The sequence below is a fragment of the Dermochelys coriacea genome, chromosome 3 (genome assembly GCF_009764565.3).
Source record: "Dermochelys coriacea isolate rDerCor1 chromosome 3, rDerCor1.pri.v4, whole genome shotgun sequence".
NCBI lineage: Eukaryota > Metazoa > Chordata > Testudines > Dermochelyidae > Dermochelys > Dermochelys coriacea.
The window spans coordinates 147,583,024-147,606,711 of NC_050070.1; the positions used below are offsets into that span (position 1 = coordinate 147,583,024).

Consider the following 23,688-nt stretch of genomic DNA (forward strand, 5'->3'; position numbering starts at 1 on the left):
CAGTTTGGCCAATGTACATGGCAGAGGGGCATTGCTGGCACATGATGGCATATATCACATTGGTAGATGCGCAGGTGAACGAGCCTCTGATAGTGTGGCTGATGTGATTAGGCCCTATGATGGTATCCCCTGAATAGATATGTGGACAGAGTTGGCAATGGGCTTTGTTGCAAGGATAGGTTCCTGGGTTAGTGGTTCTGTTGTGTGGTGTGTGGTTGCTGGTGAGTATTTGCTTCAGATTGGGGGGCTGTCTGTAAGCAAGGACTGGTCTGTCTCCCAAGATCTGTGAGAGTGATGGCTCGTCCTTCAGGATGGGTTGTAGATCCTTGATGATGCGTTGGAGAGGTTTTAGTTGGGGGCTGAAGGTGATGGCTAGTGGCGTTCTGTTGTTTTCTTTGTTGGGCCTGTCCTGTAGTAGGTGACTTCTGGGTACTCTTCTGGCTCTGTCAATCTGTTTCTTCACTTCAGCAGGTGGGTATTGTAGTTGTAGGAATGCATGATAGAGATCTTGTAGGTGTTTGTCTCTGTCTGAGGGGTTGGAGCAAATGCGGTTATATCGTAGCGCTTGGCTGTAGACAATGGATCGAGTGGTACGATCTGGATGAAAGCTAGAGGCATGTAGGTAGGAATAGCGGTCAGTAGGTTTCCGATATAGGGTGGTGGTTATGTGACCATCGCTTATTAGCACCGTAGTGTCCAGGAAGTGGATCTCTTGTGTGGACTGGTCCAGGCTGAGGTTGATGGTGGGATGGAAATTGTTGAAATCATGGTGGAATTCCTCAAGAGCTTCTTTTCCATGGGTCCAGATGATGAAGATGTCATCAATGTAGCGCAAGTAGAGTAGGGGCATTAGGGGACGAGAGCTGAGAAAGCGTTGTTCTAAGATACTCTCATACTCTCATAAAGAACCAACCTTCCTCGTGGCTGGACTTTACAAAAACTAGACAAGCCATTTACAAAACACACTTTGCTTCTCTACAAAAGAAAAAGGACACTAAGCTATCTAAACTACTATGTGCCACAAGGGGCCACAACAATGGTTCCCGTAACCCACCCAGCAATATTGTTAATCTATCCAACTATACTCTTAGCCCAGCAGAAGAATCTGTCCTATCTCGGGGCCTCTCCTTTTGCCCCTCCACCCCCACGAACATGATACAGTTCTGTGGTGACCTAGAATCCTATTTTCGATGTCTCAGACTCAAGGAATATTTCCAACACACCTCTGACCAACATATTAACCCACAGAGACCTTCCTGCCGACACTACAAAAAGAAGGATTCTGGGTGGACTCCTCCTGAAGGTCAAAACAGCAGCCTGGATTTCTACATAGACTGCTTCCGCCGACGTGCACGAGCTGAAATTGTGGAAAAGCAGCATCGCTTACCCCATAACCTCAGCCATGCAGAACACAGTGCCATCCACAGCCTCAGAAACAACTCTGACATCATAATCAAAAAGGCTGACAAAGGAGGTGCTGTCGTCATCATGAATAGGTCGGAGTATGAACAAGAGGCTACTAGGCAGCTCTCCAACACCACTTTCTACAAGCCATTACCCTCTGATTCCACTGAGAGTTACCAAAAGAAACTACAGCATTTGCTCAAGAAACTCCCTGAAAAAGCACAAGAACAAATCCGCACAGACACACCCCTGGAGCCCCGACCTGGGGTATTCTATCTGCTACCCAAGATCCATAAACCTGGAAATCCTGGACGCCCCATCATCTCAGGCATTGGCACCCTGACAGCAGGATTGTCTGGCTATGTAGACTCCCTCCTCAGGCCCTTCGTTACCAGCACTCCCAGCTATCTTCGAGACACCACCGATTTCCTGAGGAAACTACAGTCCATTGGTGATCTTCCTAAAAACACCATCCTAGCCACTATGGATGTAGAAGCCCTCTACACCAACATTCCACACAAAGATGGACTACAAGCCGTCAGGAACAGTATCCCCGATACTGTCACGGCTAACCTGGTGGCTGAACTTTGTGACTTTGTCCTGACCCATAACTATTTCACATTTGGGGACAATGTATATCTTCAAATCAGCGGCACTGCGATAGGTATCCGCATGGCCCCACAGTATGCCAACATTTTTATGGCTGACTTAGAACAACACTTCCTCAGCTCTCGTCCCCTAATGCCCCTACTCTACTTGCGCTACATTGATGACATCTTCATCATTTGGACCCATGGAAAAGAAGCTCTTGAGGAATTCCACCATGATTTCAACAATTTCCATCCCACCATCAACCTCAGCCTGGACCAGTCCACACAAGAGATCCACTTCCTGGACACTACGGTGCTAATAAGCGATGGTCACATAACCACCACCCTATATCGGAAACCTACTGACCGCTATTCCTACCTACATGCCTCTAGCTTTCATCCAGATCGTACCACTCGATCCATTGTCTACAGCCAAGCGCTACGATATAACCGCATTTGCTCCAACCCCTCAGACAGAGACAAACACCTACAAGATCTCTATCATGCATTCCTACAACTACAATACCCACCTGCTGAAGTGAAGAAACAGATTGACAGAGCCAGAAGAGTACCCAGAAGTCACCTACTACAGGACAGGCCCAACAAAGAAAACAACAGAACGCCACTAGCCATCACCTTCAGCCCCCAACTAAAACCTCTCCAACGCATCATCAAGGATCTACAACCCATCCTGAAGGACGAGCCATCACTCTCACAGATCTTGGGAGACAGACCAGTCCTTGCTTACAGACAGCCCCCCAATCTGAAGCAAATACTCACCAGCAACCACACACCACACAACAGAACCACTAACCCAGGAACCTATCCTTGCAACAAAGCCCATTGCCAACTCTGTCCACATATCTATTCAGGGGATACCATCATAGGGCCTAATCACATCAGCCACACTATCAGAGGCTCGTTCACCTGCGCATCTACCAATGTGATATATGCCATCATGTGCCAGCAATGCCCCTCTGCCATGTACATTGGCCAAACTGGACAGTCTCTACGTAAAAGAATGAATGGACACAAATCAGACGTCAAGAATTATAACATTCAAAAACCAGTTGGAGAACACTTCAATCTCTCTGGTCACTCGATCACAGATCTTAGAGTGGCTATACTTCAACAAAAAAGCTTCAAAAACAGACTCCAACGAGAGACTGCTGAATTGGAATTAATTTGCAAACTGGATACAATTAACTTAGGCTTGAATAGAGACTGGGAATGGATGAGTCATTACACAAAGTAAAACTATTTCCCCATGGTATTTCTCCCTCCCACCCCACCCCCCACTGTTCCTCTGATATTCTTGTTAACTGCTGGAATTAGCCTACCTTGCTTGTCACCATGAAAGGTTTTCCTCCTTTTCCCCCCCCTGCTGCTGGTGATGGCTTATCTTAAGTGATCACTCTCCTTACAGTGTGTATGATAAACCCATTGTTTCAAGTTCTCTGTGTGTGTGTATATAAATCTCTCCTCTGTTTTTTCCACCAAATGCATCCGATGAAGTGAGCTGTAGCTCACGAAAGCTTATGCTCTAATAAATTTGTTAGTCTCTAAGGTGCCACCAGTACTCCTTTTCTTTTTGCGAATACAGACTAACACGGCTGCTACTCTAAAACGGATTTGAAGAGTTACATACACTGATGACAGAAGAACAATGGCAGCTTTTCAAAGACGTGCATGTGGACGCAGCCAGGGTTACAGTGGGAATGGGAAGGTTTAAGAAAGCAAAATGGCTCCAAACAAATACATGGACTTGTTGGAGAGAGGAAAGAATTGAAGAAGAGAATTCAACAGGAACGAGACAGTAGCAGAAGAGTTATTCTACAGCAAAAATAGGTGGTCAAAGACAAAAATGTTAAAATATCAGTTGGAAAAGAAAAGAGAGAATGGCTGAAAAACAAAGCAAGAAAAGCTAAGGAGATGTACAAGAGAGGGGATTCTACAAAACTTTTTCTAGTATCTAAATGACTGACATCACAATTCTCAAACCACTGTGGCATTGTGAAGACATGAGATGGTAGGATTTTAAACCACAGAGGAATGACAAGGAGCCTGGTGGATGGAACATTCCTAATTTGTGCTCAGCCAGCCAGAACCACGAACGTACACTGACAAGTGTGAAGAAATAGTGGATTTACCTATATCACTAGAAGTAATCATCTTTGAAGAAATAACTGAGGCCATAATCCAACTGAGCACCAGGCTATAATAAAATAGATGCTGAAATGTTAAAAGCTGAAAAGAAAGTGATTTGAATTACATGTGAAGGTTGTACAGAATGGTTTGGGAAAAGGAGATCTGTCCTAAAGATTGGCGAAGAGGTATTATCTGTATAATCCCTGAAAAGTGGAACCAGTTTATTTGTGATAACTGGAGAAGAGTGACACTCCTATCTGTACCTGAAAAAGTGTTTTGCGTTATCATTTGGAATAGGATGAAATGGTTGTTGAGAAAGTATTCAGGGATGAACAGGCTAGATTTCAATAAGAAGTTATGTTCAGATCAGATTTTTCACCTTGAGAAGACTCATTGAGAAAGGTTTAGAAGACCAGCAGAAGACAGTTTTAAATTGCATTGATTTTATGAAAGGATTTGATAGTGTCCACAGAGAAGCCCTTTGGAAGATCCTGAGACATTCCAGAATAGATTACTGTCTGTCCTGGTGCCATCTGCAGACTTGGCCTACAAAGTTTTTATCAAATTAGCAAAGAAATGAAATGGTTTAAGATTATTATTGGCGTAATGCAAGGCTGCGTACTATCCCCACTTTTCTTCTGCACTTCCTTTTCGTGATGAGAAGAGTGATGGTTTTTGCTGAGGATACTGATGTTCTTTGGGCAAGAGATAAGATGGAGAATTTACCTAGATTTAACAGATGACAATCAGACCGGATACCAACATGGATGGAATGAAAAAATTTGTTATGAGAATAAAAGCAGATGCGGCCTCAAGTGGGACTTGGTATCTGTATGCAGAAGTCCAAGATTATGTAGATAGGAGAGAATACAGTCAACAATGGCAGATGTACAATTGATGGAGAAAAATACAAAAGAGTTGATGACTGTTTATCTTGTAAGTACAATGTCTTATAATGGCTAGCTTACTAAAGAAGTGAAGGAAAGATTTTGGCTAAGCAAGTGGATAATTTTCTCATTTGTCAAACCTGGAAAAGTAAGAATATACATCTACACACTGAAATGAGATTGTACAATGCTATTATCCTTCCGACACTACTGAATGTGCCAGAAATGTGGCAGATGTTGGAAGTACCCAAACAGAAAGATGAATGCATTTCATTAGCTTTGTTTGAGAAGAATTTTGGAAACTCATTGGTTACACGATCTCTCCAATGTGAGTGTTGCGTGGCACGAGTCAACAGACTGTGGACTCAGTTAGACAGAGATGACTATGGTGGTTTGGCCATGTCATCAGGCTACCGTAAGGCAGAAGCACAAGGTATATCTTAGCTGTGTCTAAACTGGAACTTCGTTGGCAAAACTTTTTTCTAACACCCCTGAATGACAAAACACTGCCACCCCAAACGACAAAAGTTTTACCAATGAAAAGTGCCAGTGTGAATCTACCGACAAAGCTGCTGCTGCTCACTGTGGGTGGAATTTTTTTTGTCGGCAGGGGAACTCTCTCCTCACGACAAACAGCAGCTACGCTGCACGGCTTTTAGCGGCACAGTGTAGTCATAGCATTCTATTGGATTCCACCTGGAGGGAAGAGAAGGCATGAAGGATAAAAAATGACCTATCGCAAGACAATTGCAAAAGTTGTTGCCTTCATGGAGACAATTTACAATTGAGTCAAACATCTTGTTCTGGACAGGCAGCAGTAGGAAAAGTGGGTTGCTTCATGTGCCACTATGCACAGGAGATTCTAAGTCTAAATAAGTCACAGATGGGCAGTATTTGGACCAGTAGCCTTATTTACTGTGTCTCGGGTTTGGTTGTTTTTTGTGTGAAAATTCAGGTTGCAGGAATGGTGGTTACTTTTGATAAGATTTTGGAACGTGCCTCCCTTCCCAAATGGCAATGTGTTAAGTGAATGCTCTCAATCTTCTGCATGGATCTCTTTATTTTAGTATTAATTACTACTGATAATATTTATCTAGCCGCATCAGTTAGTATTGTTCTATATAAGCACTGGCATTACCTAACCCAGAGAATTTACAGTTTAAGGTGCTCAAACTGCTAACATGGACATCCTTAATTTTAAGCATGAGAACAGTCTCACTGAAGTCAACGGGACCACTCTCATGCACGTGCTTAATGTTGCAGGATCAAGGCTTTCGTGCTTGAGGAGGGAGTTGGGCTGCAGATAGAAGGGCTAGTAGCCAGTGGGAAAACAGGCTCCAACATCATCTCTGCACAAAAAAGGTTTTGCCTGGAACAAAATGAAAACTGGATGGGACAAGATGCTTGAGAATATACTGAAGGGAGCAATTCTGTATCAGAACTGAGTACAAGACCTAATAAGTCTTTTCCATTTTTAAATTTCTATACATATTTACCTCTTTCATTTCTTCATAAGTGATGATCATGATATTCTCTTCATCCATGTGTTTGTTCAGGCAAGAGCATGGTCAAAATATGAGCTCCAGCAGACTAAAATGAAGTTAAGGCAGAAAGGTCAAAAACAGAAGATAATTTAAAGTGTATTTGCCCCAAGATGAAATTTACAGGCTAACTTCAACATAGAGTCCAGGAGAGCTTAGATCGTCTAATCCTTCAGTACTCTATTCTTAGTTCTTTTTTTTTCTTTTTCTTTTTCTTTTTTTTTGGGGGGGGGGATGGATAGATGTTATTTTGGAAGTCATTCACTCCAGACTTGACTTTTCACTTTCTTCTTCCCACTATTTTTTCATAATCAAGCTATACTGTTTCTATATGACAAGTTTTAAAAAAAAAATCTGTTTACAACAAATTAATTCTTGAATACATTTTGTAGTAATCAGTAACACAGTCATGTGTGTATATTCAATCTATCACATAACCTGGCTAACATTGCACTTATGAAATGGCAAAGTTAAAAAAAATAACCCCAACAACACAGATTTAAGGTCCTGTATACACTCGCCATATGAATAATTTCTTTACTTTAGTGGGATTATTAATGTGAGTGTAAGTGCTTGCAGGGATAGGCCCTTACAAAATATAAACAATTAGTTTCTACCAGTATACTTTATTTTCCAATAATTGTTTACTAGACTATGGCACAGACTCTTTGCTATATTAAATTTCCTCCATTTGCTTCAGGGGCTGTAAGGCAGTTTATGGTTATGGTTTCCTGATTCTCTGTCCAGCTCAGACCTGGCTCCACAGTAACTTCAAGCAGCCTAGAGGCTACTCTAACCTATGGTAAGTGGCAAAGTCCCTAAGGAACTATTCACCCACTATTCACCTATTCATTCAGATTAGTCTCTTGACACCACCCCTGTGCCATTTATAGCAGCAGAATAGTACAAGAATCAAGAATGCCAGCTTTGCGTCCATGGAAAGCTCTCCTACATCGGGATTTCTCAGCTGGCCAGATCCATCTGATTTATGGTCTCTTTCCTGACAGAACTGCACAAAAAAAGGGGTGAAATAAAGAGACTTTGCTTATATTGTACATAGACACTGTATTATACTGTCAGCAATTTCTCAAAATCCCTGAAATGCACCTCAGTGTCAGAGCAGCTAGTATGACAGAGGGGTTGGCTTGATATTTTGTTAAAATACTGTACTCTACAAAATGAGTATGTAAAACAAGGCACCTTCTTACTAAACAAGTCTGTTTCCCTGAGTATATACAGTGCCCTCTCTGCTTACTTTAGGAAATAAAATGCATCTTAAAAGGAGTGAAAAGCATTACACTCTGCCAAATCAGCACAGTTAGGAGCATACAAGCTGGAATCTATTCCATTTTGTACATCATCATCATCATCAAAATAGCTTGCTAAATTGCATGACAGGCCAATGGGGTTGTACAGATCTTACTAAGAGTGTAGTTTGGCTTGCCGAGCCCTTATCACTGGCAGCGGTGTTGAAGAAGGAAAGAGCCCAACTTGATTCACAAATCCCAGATGTAATTTGAGGAGCTGGCAGTTACATAAGACATTGTTTATTTGTAAGCCTAGCACTTCTGATCTGGAAGTAATAAAGAGATGTGCACAAAATCCACTATGCCATTTTTACAGTCTCTTTTTCCCCTTTACAAGAGAACTTCACTTGAAATGCAGGGTTGCTCTCACTGTCATTTTCCTTGAGTCTGTTTGAGCCCGATGGCTTTGAAGCTCCTTGACATGACAGGAAATCTGCGACTCATGTCTGCTCCCATTGCTTTGACAGCGTGAACTCTCTTTGGAACACTGTTCTTTCCAGCATAATAGTGCTATTTGTCAATAGATGATAGTGAGACTAATACTGAGTTCTTCAGTTTACAGAAAGGGATTTATCTATTTCAGTTGTAGGTCAAACCTCTGCTCAATTATAAATAAAGGGCAAAATTTTCAAAAGTGCCTAAGAGACTTAGAAAACCTGAATCCCATTTTCAAAAGTGATTTAGATATAACGGGCAGATAGGTGCCTGGTGGAATTTTCTAAAGTGCTTGAAGTCTATGGGAATTAGGTACCTAGGTGCTTTTTGAAATCTCGCTAGGCATCTATCTGCATCTTTAGGCACTTATATGCCTTTAAAAATATGGCTTTAGGTGCTTAAGTCTCACTGAAAGTCAATGAGGGTTAGGCTCCCAAGTCACTATGGCACTTTTAAAAATGTTACCCCAAACCTTTATTTTGAATTGCTCTAAAATGTGTACCCCTGCTCTGAGATGCAAATGAAAGCAAGAGAAAAGAGTAGCTGATAACAAAGGGGGAGAAGTTCACTCATAAATCTAGTTGTTAAGATGTGAAATCACAAGAAGGATAATGCCTTCCAGAAGGAGAAGGAAAGCTGGAGTTTACCCTTTGTGTGCTGGGGATGAAGTGGAATCCCTGTATACTGCACCATCCTGACCATTTGAATATCTCCACAAGTGCTGAGCATTGCTCACGGTTGAAGAAGAGTGAAGCACCTTTGACTTCTTAGCACCAGCTCTCTTGCCCTCCCCAACCTAGATCATTAGTTTGAATCCATTTGGGATTAATTTTAACATGATGATCACAGATTCCCTTTTTGGACTGCAGATCAAAGAAGAGTTGAGAACACTGTACTAGAGTGTTTATAAACGCCACTGAGAAACATAGCAAAGATCGAATAACTGTACCTTCTCCACTCATGAACTTCTGAAAGAACTCATCCCAGGAGCTGACATTTGGAAGCTCAGGACATTTGTTGTAGAAGTGGTAATAGGATACAACTGCATCTTTTGGATTTCTAAATAGCACCAGTACCTTTTAAAACAGCAAAGACTCATGAGTCTTTGGTATTTTAAAGTAAACTTTGATCTCAAGGGTCCTGCATTAAAAACATATCCAATCTTACAGGAACTGAAATTTGGAAAGTGAGGCCCCAATCCTGCAAATTGATTTGTGTGGAGAGACCTTACACCTGCTTAGAGCCCCTATGTCTTCATGGGGGTTCCATGGAGCAATAAGGGCTATCCTATACAGCTCACCTTGCATGGCTGGGATCTAAGATTTGACCTCGTGTGAATTACAAACAACAATCAGTAAAAACTGAATTCCACTGTTATAGGGAAAGATGTCAGATTGTGGGATCTGAAAAAGCCAAGTAGAGAACTAGAGTTGTTCAGGAATTTTTCAGTGAAATGTTTTTTCACCAGAAAATACTGACTGGCCAAAAGTTTTCCCAGAAACGTATTGATTTCTGATTAAAATGGGAGGGAGAGGGAGGCATACACACACACATCCCAGAATAGCCAAAGTCCCAACAGTTACGGTATTAACCTGGAACATCAGAAACCCAGGTTCAAGTCCTTGCTCTCCTCAATCTGTTTTTTCACAAAAAAAAATGCCAACATTCTTGGTTATATCCCAATGCCGAACAAAACCAAATGCTATAACCTTGAATTTTTTTTGTGAAACTGAATTCCTGTTTTCCAGGCAATCCTGTAGAGAACTTTTGACAGAGGAAAACTGGAAGTTGCTTGGAAAGTGGATAATATCAAATATTATTAAAATGCTCACTTACCTTTGCATTAGTCCCCAAAACAGCCTTGGGAATATTATCATAATGGAGATGTGTGGTAAAAACACGTGGCGAAGAAAAACTTTTCATTTTCTAAATCAAAACAAAAAGTATATATGAAAAAAAGGAATCACAACATATCTACCTTGAATATGTTGACAATTTACAATATGTGTATGTGACATTGCACCCCATAATGTTTTATGGAAATATGCTTCTGAAAGTTAAATATGACATAACTAGAATATGTTTTATGCTAGATAGGCCATGTAACATATCTCTGCAAAGATTATGATCTACTGAATATATTCATCCTATTTGTATGCATGTATCATTTCCAGTAGGAATAAGGAGGTTTTAGTACCATTATACAAGGCACTGGTGAGACCTCACCTAGAATACTGTGTGCAGTTCTGGTCTCCCATGTTTAAAAAGGATGAATTCAAACTGGAGCAGGTACAGAGAAGGGCTACTAGGATGATCCGAGGAATGGAAAACTTGTCTTATGAAAGGAGACTTAAGGAGCTTGGCTTGTTTAGCCTAACTAAAAGAAGGTTGAGGGGAGATATGATTGATCTCTATAAATATATCAGAGGGATAAATACAGGAGAGGGAGAGGAATTATTTCAGCTCAGCACCAGTGTGGACACAAGAACAAATGGGTATAAACTGGCCACCAGGAAGTTTAGACTTGAAATCAGACGAAGGTTTCTAACCATCAGAGGAGTGAAGTTTTGGAATAGCCTTCCAAGGGAAGCAGTGGGGGCAAAAGATCTATCTGGCTTTAAGAGTCTACTCGATAAGTTTATGGAGGAGATGGTATGATGGGATAATGTGATTTTGGTAATTAATTGATCTTTACATATTCAGGGTAAATAGGCCTAATCCCCTGAGATGGGATATTAGATGGATGGGATCTGAGTTACCCAGGAAAGAATTTTCTGTAGTATCTGGCTGGTGAATCTTGCCCATATGCTCAGGGTTTAGCTGATTGCCATATTTGGGGTCGGGAAGGAATTTTCCTCCAGGGCAAATTGGAAGAGGCCCTGGAGGTTTTTCGCCTTCCTCTGTAGCATGGGGCATGGGAGGATTCTCTGCTCCTTGAAGTCTTTAAACCACGATTTGAGGTGCTGCGATTGGCCACTGGGAGGTGTCCCACAATGCCTTTCCTCACCTCTCTGGTCATCAGTTTGAACTCTACTGCCCTGCCCTCAGGTGACCAACCATCATCTCCACCCGTAAATTCCTTGGAATTCTGAAAGTCCCCTTCCTGTTTGCTCAGTGACGCCTGCAGTGGTCTCAGCACATCTCTCCATGGCATTGTGGGACACCTCCCGGTGGCCAATCGCACGCACCAGGCGATCTCCTGCTTGGAGCAATGCTGAGCTGCTGGACATTATCGGCATTTGGGAGAGGAGGCTGCCCAGTCCCAACTGTGCTCCAGCCGTAGGAATTACGATACCTACAGGCAGATTTCATGATGCATGACAGAAAAGGCCATGACGGGGACACACTACAATGTAGGGTCAAAGTGAAGGAGCTGTGGAACGCCTACCACAAGGCGCAGGGGGCAAACTGACACTTCGGTGCTGCGCCCATGAGCTGCCAGTTCTACAAAGAGCTGGATGCGATATGCGGTGGCAACCCCACCTCCACTATGAAGACCACTGTGGATACTTTGGTGGCTCGTGTGCCAATCGAGAGTGGACTGAGCCAGGAGGAGGAAATCTTGGATGAGGATGTGAAGGGGGAGGGGGACCCAGAGGCAGAGGACAACTCGGAGGTCGGAGATGCATGCAGCCCGGAGCTCTTCTCTACCCCAGAGGAAGCTAGCCAATCACAGCTGTCGGATCTGGCAAAGTGCAAACAGGAGAGGAGGCCCCGGTAAGTGGATTTGATTCTGGGAATCACTGAAGTGAATTGTTGGGGGCAGAAGGGTTGCAGAAAGCAGGTTTGCATCTGTATGATGAGTATACCACCACATGCCTAGTCTGAGCGGCGGAACAGGGTGTTGATCGACTCCCTCACTTCACGGGAATCTGCCTCAGAGATCTCATGGAGATACTGGGCAATCTGCTGCCACAGGTTCTTTGGCAGAGCTGCTTGATTTCTTGCCCCATTAAGGGTAACTTTCCCGCGCCACTCTGCCGTCACTGGGGTGGGGGGGGGGAAACCATTGCTGCACACAGGCGAGCCACATAAGGGCCAGGGCGGAAGCTGCAGTCTTGGAGAAGACCCTCTCTTGATTCCCTTCTAACCCTCAGCAGCAAGATATCTTCCATAATGAACACAGCCTGTGGAAAATGTGGGAACAGTAATCATTATAAGGCCCCTCCATACAGTACTGGTTCTCCCCAAGAGCCACATGCCCAGTGTACAGTACAGTTCTGGAACACTGATTTCCTCTGCCCCTACAGTTACTCACCATTTTGGGGGTCGTGGCTCATGTAAGCTTGCCTGGGGTCAGCCAGTTAGTGACAGGTATGTGAACAGTGGCTGTGTTTTAAATCAGTGGTCTGTGTGTTGCAAACAACACTGCTTCTGTAAAATGTTGCATTTTGGCTTCATAGATATGACCTAGGGAGCCTAGCCTCCCTCTTTGTTATCATCAGCTGAAAGGCTGCACAGAATTAGAAAGCAGTCCTGAAGAACTAAAGAGGACTTTCTGCATGAGATCATGATGCATTCCGCAGCCGAAACACAAGAACTGAAGGAGTGGAGGGACAGTGAGAAGAGGGATTGAAAGGAGAATGTGGAGCTCCAAAACAAAGCTACGGAGTGGCTATTAAACGTTATGGAGCACCAAGCGGACACGCTCTAGGTGCTACTAGCACTGTAAACCAAGCAGCTCCTCGCCCGCCCTCCCCTGCAGGCACTGTCGCAAAACTCTTTCCCATGCACTCCCCCCCAGACACCGCCAACACACTCTTATCAACCTCCTGGCTCCAGTCTGTATCCACTACATTCCACTCCTGCCCCGTCACAGTCCAGCCCTTTGGACTCCCAGTACCCACTGCACTCAACACTCGTCCCTCTGCAGTTTAACCCTACTGAAGTACAGTACCCACTGCACTGTACTCCAAAGGAGAAGGTTGGATATGATACCTGGACATACCCAAATCTTTAACCGTCCCGGGACCCTCCCTTCCCCCAGCCCCCACAGTGCTGATGTGTTTTTTTGTTTGTCTCTCTCCTCCAGTTGTTTTTTAATAAAATAATTGTTTTGGTGTGAAAGCAATCCTTATTCCATTAATTGAAAGCAAACAGAGCCCCACAAAGGAACAGGCAATTTTCTTACACCTTCATAGTGCATCATCTGCACCAATCACAATCACCTCCTAGCATTACACTGCACTGCACTCCTGAGCATAGGAACAAATATTACTGGCTTTCAGCTTCAAATTGCTCCCTCAAGGCATCCCTGATCCTTATGGACCCATGCTGTGCCCCTCTAATAGCCCTGGTCTCTGGCTGTTCAAATTCAGCCTCCAGGCGCTGAGCCTTAGCGGTCCAGCCCTGTGTCAAGCTTTCATCCTTCCCTTCACAAATATTATAGAGCGTACAGCAAGCAGCTATAAGCATAGGAATATTGTCATCGGCCAGGTACAGCCTCCCATAGAGGCAGCGCCAGCGGGCCTTTAAATGGCCAAAAGCATACTCAACAGTCATTCTGCACTTGCTCAGCCTGTTGTTGAATCGCTCCTTGCTGCTGTCCAGGTGTCCCATGAATGGCTTCATAGGCCACAGCATTAAGGGGTAGGCGGGGTCTTCCAGGATCACAGTGGGCATTTTGACTTCCCCTACGGTGATCTTCTGGTCTGGGAAGAAAGTCCCTGCTTGCAGCTTCCTGAACAGGCCAGTGTTCCGAAAGGTGTGTATGTCATGTACCTTTCCGGACCAGCCTGCGTTAACGTCTGTGAAACACCCACAGTGATCCACAAGCACCTGAAGAACCATAGAGAAATACCCCTTCCGATAAATGTACTCAGTGGCTAGGTGGTCTTGTGCCAGAATTGGAATATGCGTGCCATCTGTCACCCCTCCGCAATTAGGGAAGTCCATTTGTGCAAAGCCATCCACAATGTTATGCACGTTGCCCAGAGTCATGGTCTTTCGGAGTAGGATGTGGTTAATGGCCCTGCACATTCTGTCAACAGGAATCCAACTGTTGACTTTCCCACTCCGAACTGGTTAGTGACTGATTGGTAGCAGTCTGGAATAGCTGATTTACACAGTGCAATCACCACGCACTTCTCCAGCAGCAGGGCAGCTCTCATTCTCGTGTCCTTGCACCACAGGGCTAGGGTGAGCTCATCATACAGTCCCAAGAATGTGGCTTTTCTCAACCAAAAGTTCTGCAACCACTGCTCATCATCCAAAACGTGCATGATGATGTGATCCCACCACTCTGTGCTTGTTTCCCGAGCCCAAAAACAGCATTCCACTGTGGTCAGCACCTCCATGAATGCCACAAGCAATCTCGTGTCATAGTTACAACACGTGGTGATATCAATGTCGCACTCCTCTTGCCTTTGTAGTTTAAGGAATAACTCCACTGCTGCTCATGACATGGTAGTCAGAGCGAGCAGCATATTGGTCAACAGTGCGGGATCCATTCCTGCAGACCGAAGAGGCAGGGCACGCAGTACACAAACCTTTGAAAGATGGCGCCAAATGCAGACGGAAGCACAAGGATTGCTGGGATGCGAAGCAATACATCACTGGGCATTGGGACAGGACCCAGGATGCCCCGCGACCCCCTCCGCCTTCCCACAACTCTTAGTAGCAGAAGAGATGCTCTGTGGGATAGCTGCCCAGAGTGCACCGCTCCAAATACCAATGCAAGTGCCACAAGTGTGAAGACACTATTACACAAGCAGCTGACAGTGTGAACACACAACAGCAGTTTCTCTTCAACGTTCTCTAAGTGGCACTGAAACTGCCGGTGCAGTAACTCTGCCAGCATAGACGTATCCTTAGTCCTGCAACACTGCCTCAGATTTTATTCAGGTTTTGCTCCATTGCTATCAGCCCATATGATGTCTTCACTGAGGTTCTTAAATATTTTCAAACAGTAATTAATTAATTCTCACAGCACCTCTGTGACAAAAATAAATAATATCTCTGTTTTACAAATGAGGAAACTGAAGAGGAGAGATTAAATGTCTCGCCTGAAGCCAGACACAGAGCTGTCATTAGTGATCTAACTCTGACTCCCAATCTTGTTTATTACTTATAAAACTACATAAAGAAAAGTATTGGTCCATCAAGTGTTACTACTCATGGTTTGCATGACATATTGCATGACATGACAATTATAACATATATATACACACACACAGCCATATACACTGTTAGAGTTGCACATTCCCCTGATCCTGCAAAGACTTAGGGCTTGGCTACACTTGCAAGTTAGAGCGCATTAAATCAGCTCCAGGCGTCCTAACTTCTGAGGTGTCCACAGGGCCCTCCCTAGCCATTTTGGTGCCCTACGCAGCCCCCCGCTCGGGGGAGGGCCTGTGTGGGGCCCCAGGCCTCCGCAGGGAGGGGCAGGAGAAACCAGCCACCAGCACTCACCGGTGGAGCAGAGCAGGCTGGGGCCGGATCACTCCACTTCCTGCCACCCGGTGAGTACAGGGCAGTCAGGCCCGACCCCCCACTTATGGGGTGGCGGGAAGTGGAGTGACCCGGCCCCAGCCTGCTCCGCTCTGCTCCCCTGGCTCCCAGCCTGGTGGGCCGGGGGGAACCGCCCCCCAGCACTCGCCGGCAGCGCGGCTGGGAGCTGCCGAAGTGGAGCAGGCTGGGACCGGATCGCTCTACTTATTGCCGCTGGTAAGCGCAGGCCTGACTCCTTGCAGTCTTCAGGGGAGTGGGGACGGGGCTGGGGCTGGGGCGGGGCAGGGGCTTTGGGGAAGGGGTGGAGTGGGGGCGGGGCTGGGGCAGAGCAGGAGTGGGAAGAGGCTGGGCGCAGCAGAGGAAGCCATGGGGAAGAGGCAGAGCAGGGGCTGGAGCAGCACGTAGCTGCTTAGGACACCAGGAAATTTAGTGCCCCAGATTTGCTGGTGCCCTAAGCAGCTGCGTACTTCGTGTATGGGTAGGGACGGCCCTGGGTGTCCACACTGGCAAGGCACTTAGAGCGCCTGGACTCTGCAGCTGGAGCGCTCCTGGCAATCCACCTCCACGAGAAGCATGAAAGCTTGTTGAGAGACGTGTTGCATTACTGCACTGTGATTGGCCTCTGGAATCATCTCATAATCCCCTGAAGTCAAGTGACCACTCTTCTCATTGTTTTGAACTCTGAAAGGTTGTTTTTTTATGAGAGTATCCAGTTTTGAGAGCTCATTCTTAATCTTTCCCTGTTTGCTGTAGAGGATGTTGATCAGGTGGTTCCGCAGTTTCTTTGAGAGGGTGTGGCACAAGCTGTCAGCATAATCTGTGGGGTATGTACCTTGTAATAGCTGCAGGCATGCGGATATCCCCTTTCAAAGCTCCGTTTCTGACAGCCAGCATGCTTATCTTCTCCGGGACACAAAGAAAACCATTACTGTGGATTGCCACTGCTGCCAAGGCGTGTGTGTGTGAGAAAGAGGCGGCGGTTGGGGGGGTCTGCTGCTGTCTGAATTTACAAGGCAGCATGCTGACACACACTGCCCCAAAACACAGTCTCTCCCCCGACATACACAACTGTCACACTCCACCCCCCTCCCCCTTCCATTTGAAAAGCACGCTGCAGCCACTTGCACATTGGGATAGCTACCACAATGCACTGCTCTCGGTGGCATTGCAAGAGCTACTAATGTCGCCACACCACTGCGATTGCAGTCGATAGTGTAAACACATGGCAGCGTTTTCACTGCTGCAGTCTCCAAAGGCTGGTTTAACTCCCAGCACTCTACAGCTGCAAGTATAGCCAAGCCCTTAGGCATATGCTTGACTTCACTTTGGAAAAGTTACACCTTAAAGTAGGATAGATAGAAATCAGGAATAATCAGCTAATGACTTCATTAACCTTTTCTTCTCAAAAGATTTTTAAAATATTGCACTCAAAATTTACACTAATTATTGGAAATTCTAATACAGCAGTAGGAGGTCCAGATTAGAGTTAAAATTACCTTCTGTTCTTTTAGTACACAAAAGTCAATTTCATTTCAAATCATACTTGTTTGACTGTGTTTTAATCTTTTATAATATGTTCCCACATACAAAAAGTAATTGAGAGAATTAACTTCAAATTACCTGATATGGAAGTGTATACCCTATCTGTAAAATGTTTTGTACTTATAAGAGATACTGTAAAATACAGACGTTTTAAAAAAAACTAGATGCTAAAAATAAGCTTCATGAATTAGTCCATGCTGACCTGAAATTTTTCTGGAACTCCAAATTCAAGCATTTGGATATGCTCTCTTGGTGGTACCTCCTCCTTATTCTTTGGAACTGCAGATGTCAAGTCATTTAAAATGTGTAGAACCCAATTAGTTCCTGAAACATAAAATAACTGTTAGAAGGAGCCAAGCAGGAATTTCAGAACTGTAGCCTGTTAAATATCTAGCATAACTTTCTAAAGAGTCAATATACTAGTCCTCCATATAACTTGTAGGTGTTCCATTATATAACTTGTAACAGTTGTAGGTACATAATTTTCAGACAGAAGTGTGATTTTTACATTGAGAGTGTCTCTTTAATGCAACATTAGGGGTGAGAATGAAATCCTGTGCTTTGGCAATTATAAGTTAAGTTATATATCCTCTGCACAACTGTACTTTATTTACATTGCCTATGTGCATATAATGGCAACCCTTGTAAGCACTTTAAGACTGCTGCTTCTGCTATAAGAAAAGGAGTACTTGTGGCACCTTAGAGACTAACAAATTTATTTGAGCATAAGCTTTCGTGAGCTACAGCTCACTTCATCGGATGCATCCGAAAGCTTATGCTCAAATAAATTTGTTAGTCTCTAAGGTGCCACAAGAACTCCTTTTCTTTTTGCGAATACTGACTAACACGGCTGCTACTCTGAAACCTGCTTCTGCTATGTACAGCTTGTGAACACAGTGTAAGATATGCCTACACTGCAATAAAAAACCCATGGCACCAATAGCCTGGGTCAATTGAATCTCACAGCCTGGGTCAACTGAGTCAGTGTAGACACCTGGGCTTTGAAACCCCACAGTGGGGGAAGGTCTCAGAGCCCGGGCTCCAGCCCAAGCACAAATGTCTACACTCCTATTTTTAGCTCCGTGTCCCAAGTCCTGTAAGCCTGAATCAATTGACCTGGGCTCTGAGACTTGGTGCAGTGAGTCTTTTATTGCAGTGCAGTAACTCAGACCCTGTTGCTACACAGAATCTCCTTCATGTAGGAGGAGGACATCTTTGCTGCAAGACTGAAGAACAGAGAAGTGAAGATAACTGATTAAGAGGTTTCCCTGCAACATCCTCAAACTGCCACCTGCTCTTTCTCTATTGCCCCAGTCAGCTCAGTTACTACACGTATGCTTCCTTTTGGTTTGGCAGGGAAGAGTAGAGCACGAGCTGTGAACAGGAATAACTATCTGTGGCAAAAAAGAGTATTACTGGGAGAGGAATGATTTTGTCCAACAATCACACAATCCCTGCAAGGGTACTATCATGAGTCTGGGAGATCCGAGTTCAAGTCCCTTCTCCTCATCAGGAAGAGGAGGAATTCATCTGGGAATCTTCCACATCCCACGTGAGTATCCTAAACATTAGGCTAAAGGTTCATAGATTCCAAGGCCAGAAGGGATCATTGTGATCATCTAGTCTGATCTCCTGTATAACACAGGCCATAAACATCCCCCAAATAATTCCTAAAACATAACTTTTAGAAAAACATAATCTGTTCCCACCCCCGCCCCGATAAGTCATTTTGTGCAATTAGGCTGCCTCTGAGTACACCTAATGGATCAGGCCCTACAGATGAGATAGCTGGGAAAGTTCCTATCTGCCTCTGGCTTGAGGATTGTGATGGGGCTTAGGTGTGAGGTAGGCATCTGGGTGCCTCCCGGAGGCATCAGTGTATTTGCCCAGAGAAAGAAACATAGGTGTCTAGGAGACTTTTACAGCAAAAATTTAGGTGGTGAGTAAATTTAGTTTGTCTATAGCATAGGCAGCAGCTGAACTGGGGATTTGTAAATTGGAATAGTGCCTAAAACAAGGACTTTGGTACCTAAGTCTGGAGTTTGTGTATCTACATTCCTTTGTGGATCTGGGTCAAACAGACACCAACCTAAATATTACCAAGTGTTCTGGAAAAAATCATCAGCCTTGGGCTGAAAACAGTTTCGATAAGGGTATTGAATGGCATGTTGTCATAACCATACAGCTACGGATAGCCTAGAATTCCTCCTTACCTATAAGGGGTTAAGAAGCTCAGATAGCCTGGTTGGCACCTGACCAACAGGACCAATGGGGAAAGAAGATACCTTCAAATCTTGGGAGGAGGGAAGGTTTTGTTTGTGCTCTTTGTTTTGTGTGGAGGTTCTCTCTTGGGACTGAGAGGGGCCAGACAGAAATCCATCTTCTCCAACCCATCTCAATCCACATCTCCAATATTGCAACCAGTATAGGTAAACCAGGCAAGGAGGATTAGTTCATTTTTTGTTTTTCTTGTGAATTTTTCCTGTGCTAAGAGGGAGGTTTATTCCTGTTTTCTGTAACTTTAAGGTTTTGCCCAGAGGGGAATTTTCTGTGTTTTGAATCTGAATACCCTGTAAAGTATTTTCCAAACTGATTTTACAGAGATGATTTTTACCTTTCTCTTTTTTTTTTAATAAAATCCTTCTTTTAAGAACCTGACTGATTTTTCCATTGTTCCAAGACCCAGGGGTTTGGGTCTTTGATCATTTTGTAATCAATTGGTTAGGATATTATTCTCAAGCCTCCCCAGGAAAGGGGGTGTACGGGCTTGGAGGGATTGCTGGGGAAGGGGAACTCCAAGTGGTCCTTTTCCCTGGTTCTTTGTTAAATCACTTGGTGGCGGTAGTGTTACTTAAACCCAAGGTACAAGGGAGAATTTGTGCCTGGGGAGTTTTTAACCTAAGCTAGTAGAAATAAGCTTGGGGGTCTTTCATGTGGGTCCCCACGTCTATACCCTAGTGGGAAGGGAGTGGGGGAAGGGTGGGAAGGGAATCCTGACACATGTATCCCCCAAAAGTGGTGCTATTGCACCCTTAACCTACTGGTGTGTGAGGGAGGAAGATTCTACCAAGCAGGACAGCAAGTTGGAAGATGAGGGTTAAATCCCATCATGGGTTTTGGTATCCCAGCTGGGAGTGTCTCCCACAGCCAAGGCAATCAGGAACCTAGTTAAGCTCAGACTCATAAAAAAGAAAAGGGCTGATTTATTTTCACAAGAAGCGGAGACAGGGTGTTGCTAATGGAAAACCAGGACAGTGAGCTCTGGAGATATGAGAGATGCCTTTCCTGTTTCTTTACAGTTTATTGTTAAGCTACACTAAGAGAATGTAGCCATGGATTTTCCTGATTTGTGTTATTTTGGCAGAATAAGAACCCTATATATAAAGGTGCAAGTAAGCCAGTACGCCCCGGTACGGTGTACGGGCAAGAGCCGGCGCACCGTACCGGGGCGGACCAGCTTCCCCAGGCGGCAATTTAAAGGACCTGGGGCTCCCAGCAGCGGTTGGAATCCCGGGCCCTTTACATTTCCACCAGAGCCCCACTGCTGGAGCCCTGGGGTAGCAGCAGTGGGGCTCCAGTGGCTATTTAAAGGGCCCACGCTCGGAAGGGGCCCTGGCTGCTCTTCTCCGCTCCCGGCTTTCTCCTATGGGGGCAGAAGCTTGGTGCTGCCTTCTCCCGGAGCTCTGTCCTGCTGCTGCAGGGCAGGCTTCGCTGGCAGCCCAGCTCCCCCCCTCTTCCCCCAGTGTGCTGCGTTCCCCCTCACTCTCTCTCCCTGCTGCTGATCAGCTGTTTGCTGGCATGAGGAAGCAGAGAAGAGGTGAGGGCGGGGCCTTGGGAAGGGGTGGAATCAGGGCATACCCCCTCCAGCCCCCTGCTGTGAGCCCCTCAGGGCAGGGAGCTGGGAGCGACCCCAGCTCACACCCCCAGCCCTCTGCCCTGACTCCTGCACCCTCCCACACCCCATGCCCTGACTCCTTAACCCCCACCATCAGCATCAAACGGGAGCTCCGCACCCTCCCCCACCCCACATACCCACCTGCACCCCTTGCACCGAATGGGAGCTGCCCCAGGTAAGTGCTCCACACCCCAACCTCCTGCCCCAACCCTGAGCCACCTCCCTCATTCTAGCTCCTGGACAGACCCTGCACCCCAACCTCCAGCCTGCTCCTGCACCCTAACTCCCTCCCAGACCCTGCACCCCCACCCTCAGCCTGGTGCAGAGAGAGACAAAGAGAATGGGCTAGAACCAGGGAGAAGGTAGGTACCCGCTCTATGTGGGCAGGGGTGTGTGTGGGGGGATCCTGTTTACCCCCTTCCCAGCGCTGCTGCCCTTGCAGTTTACCCCCAGCCCTTCCCTTGCTTCAAGGACCAACCCTAGCTCCCACCCCACTGTGTTTTTGCCCCCAGCCCCTGCCTTGCTCCAGTCAGCAGGGACTAATTCTCCCCCCCATGCCTCACTGTGCTCATCTTGCCCTGGCCCCTGCCTCACTCCAGCTGGGGACCAATCCTTCCCCCCCATCCCCTGCTGTGCTCTTGCCCCTGGCCTCCTCTTTCCCTGAGGGGCCCTCAAATACATTTGGCACCAGGCCCACAAAAAGTTAATCCAGCCCAGGCACTTTAAATTGTCCCCAGAGCCTTGTTGCCAGAGCCCTGGGGTAGTGGCAGCGGGGCTCTGGTGGCAAGTTAAAGGGCTGGGGTGGTAGCGATAGCTCTGGGCCCTTTAAATAGCCCCCTTTAAATCACCCCCAAGCCCCAGGGCTCTCAGTTGCCTCTGCAGCTGGGAGCTCAGGGGGTGATTTAAAGGGCCCTGGCTCCCAGCTGCTGCTCCCACAGCCCTAGCCCCAAGCCCTTTAAATCCTGATTTAAAGTGCCTGGGGATTTAAAGGCCCTGCCTCCTCCGGTTGAAGTCCCACCCCCTTATCAGGACTCTGGAGTACCGGTAAGTCCTTTAAGTTACTTTCACCCCTGCCTATATATAAACTGGAAATCTCTCAATTTATTTTACCTGGATCTCCCATAAACTGTTCCTCTGCAATTGCTCAGCCTATGGCTCTGCCAGAAAAAAAACTTTCAGCTCCAAGAATAGCTTATTTAGAATCATAGAATATCAGGGTTGGAAGGGACCTCAGGAGATCATCTAGTCCAACCCCCTGCTCAAAGCAGGACCAATCCCCAATTTTTGCCCCAGATCCCTAAACGGCCCCCTCAAGGATTGAACTCACAACCCTGAGTTTAGCAGGCCAATACTCAAACCACTAAGCTATCCCTCCCCCCTAGTAAATGGAGTTATAATTTAAGTGCTTTCTCATTCCTGCCTACATACTGTAAGGCCAATAGTATAATTAATTTTTTTTTATAGATACTCTGGTTAAATTTCCTATATAATTTGACTGGAGATCACCTATTAGCCTTTCAGATTCCTTTTCAGTTTGCTTAGAAAAATCTTCCTTTTCTCCTGCATCAAGTAAACTCCTTTCTTCCTTCAAAGCCTTCTTCAAAACATATCTCCAACAAAGTCTTTCCTTGTAGGATCCTATTCCCATCTTAAGTTCATACCATCTCTTACAGTGAGATTTTCAAAAGTGCTTAGTGTCCACCTGCTTTACACCCATTGCTTCAACGGGAGCAGAATTAGGCTAGCGCTGATTGCTTCTGAAAACCCCATCCTTCATGACCTGTGTCTGAACTGTCTTGTCTGTGTCTGTTCTAAACTACTGGTGGGGTCCCTGCCTCTTTATACCGGTGTACAGCTTTAAGCCTGCCATTAGTGTGTTATTAACAAAGTTTTGGGGCAGTTCAGATTCTGTTCTGGCTCTGAATTCTGTGGACTGACCCCCATCTCTTCACCATATATATGAAGGTATAATGCTACATAGGCACAAAAGGCAGAATTACAGCAGCTATAGGAATCAAAAGCTTAAAATTTCCTGACACTTGTATATTTAAGCTCTCCATAATGTTGCATGGTTCTTTGTATTTAATTTACTACAGCCAGCAGCATGTCTGTCACTACTAGATTAACCACACATCTGAAATTATGTAAGAGGAAAACACCCGGCTCACTAGCACACTGTTTCCCTGTGACAAATGAGGATTTACTACTGCATGTAGCACTTTAATTTCAGTGCTTTTCTGCATTCTTAGAAAATGATCACGTATATTTGACATCTAAGCACTTTTCTTTCAATTTTGTACCAAAAAAATCCAGACTTACCGCATTTAGGATAAGCAGCTAGGAACACATCATCTTTTCTAACTTCCATGGTGTCCAGTGCTTGGAAGGTCTCAGCGCAACACAACTCACTAGGGTATAGCACCCCCTTGTACGTGATCAGTAGCTCCTCGGGTTTTTTCCCTTTAGCTGCATCAAGCATTATATCTGCAT

General features: G+C 45.3%; 1 protein-coding gene across 1 annotated transcript in view; it reads right to left on the reverse strand.

Annotated features, from left to right (window-relative positions):
• Positions 1-23,688, reverse strand: part of LOC119853659 (sulfotransferase 6B1-like) — a 44,568-nt gene extending 20,880 nt beyond the window's left edge. The window contains exons 1-4 of the mRNA XM_043511530.1: positions 23,518-23,688; positions 17,506-17,627; positions 10,149-10,238; positions 9,262-9,388 (exon numbers count right to left, since the gene is read on the reverse strand). Coding sequence (XP_043367465.1) covers positions 9,262-9,388; positions 10,149-10,238; positions 17,506-17,627; positions 23,518-23,677 — 499 coding nt within the window. The 5' untranslated portion in view covers positions 23,678-23,688. The remainder of the gene's footprint in view (positions 1-9,261; positions 9,389-10,148; positions 10,239-17,505; positions 17,628-23,517) is intronic.